Source organism: Sphaeroforma arctica (genome assembly GCF_001186125.1).
Source record: "Sphaeroforma arctica JP610 unplaced genomic scaffold supercont1.8563, whole genome shotgun sequence".
NCBI lineage: Eukaryota > Ichthyosporea > Ichthyophonida > Sphaeroforma > Sphaeroforma arctica.
The window spans coordinates 1-1,213 of record NW_014031995.1 but is presented as its reverse complement, the minus strand read 5'-3'; the positions used below and the strand labels follow the sequence as shown (position 1 = coordinate 1,213).

Below are 1,213 nucleotides of genomic sequence, written 5' to 3'. Positions count from 1 at the left end.
TCGCCCCCCCCCCCCCCCTCCGCTTGTTCTGGTTGTGTGCACCATTGTCTGTCTTGAGACGTTTGTTGGCGTTCGTGGAGCTATCCTCCACTTGCGTGTTCGTCTGTGCGTTGTTGCGCCTATTTGCAGCTCGCTCCTGGTCTCTCAACATACGATCTCCTTGTGTCACAGACGCCGTTTTTATGTGTGTCTCAGTCATAGTTTGAAACTTGGTATGTTCTATGTCAGACAGGTGTCCTTCACTTCCATCAGGTTGCTTGTCTCCTTTGGTTAGGAGATCCACTACTGATTGTAGTCCAGAGTACTTAAGTGCTAGATACCTTTGTACTTTGAGGATTTGGAAGTGTACGGGTTCCTTGTCTGAGTTGCGGTAACGCTCCTCTATCATCGATATTGTCTTGTGGATACGCTCTGTGCGCAATTCGACGTTCATCTTCTTATTCTGCATTTCATTGAGAAACTTCTCCAATAGATAGTCTACTGGGTGTGATCTGAGTCGATCAATAATGATTCTATTGAACTGCTCAGGATCAGTGAAATGCCTAGTCGTTTGTGCCTCACAGTCTCTTTATGTTATTGAGTACTGCTTTTGGTTTTCTCCGTTGCATCAGTGGAATCTAATAGTCTTCTCACGAGCGCTGGATACTGACACAATGGCATTGACGTAGCTAAGAATATTCACTACATTGTGTAATGAACTCTATGATGTCTTCACAGTTTTCCAATCTAAAGAAACTATCCTTAGGCATCTTGGGAAATTCTGAAGTCTTGAGTAATTTCTTAAGAGATGGTTCGTTTCGGTTCGTTTATCTGATCGCCTAAACGTGAACGCATGAGCTCTAGCTCACTAATGTAGAGACTGATTTGGATAAGTTTGTCTTCCTCATCATCACCGCAATCGTTGATCGCTTGGTCATATCGTCGTCTGAGCTCCGCATCCACTGGTGGCATGCGACGCTCTGGCTGTTGATCATGTATGCCTACCCGCATCTTGTGCAGTGTTGGTATGGGCCCCGGTGCTGTTTGTTCCAATTTGGACACAAACCGACTCACCAGAACATGATTGCCTTGACAGATACTCTTGACTATTTCTAGACGCATTGCTGACATTGCGATGGGTACCCCCGCCGGTGTAGGCTGACCCGAACTACTGCCTGGGCTTGCCTCCCCCATTGGGCTGACTCCCACGTCACCCGCGCCTTCACTACCCCCC

The 1,213-nt window shown here is 47.2% G+C and overlaps 1 protein-coding gene across 1 annotated transcript; it reads right to left on the bottom strand.

Annotated features, from left to right (window-relative positions):
- Nucleotides 1–42: 42 nt before the first annotated feature.
- On the bottom strand, nt 43–448 carry SARC_16641 (hypothetical protein; the record flags this gene model as incomplete). The annotated part of the gene is made up of 1 exon (XM_014289257.1): nt 43–448. A coding segment is annotated over one exon (406 nt), but the record flags the coding sequence as incomplete, so codon positions are not given.
- Nucleotides 449–1,213: the final 765 nt, after the last annotated feature.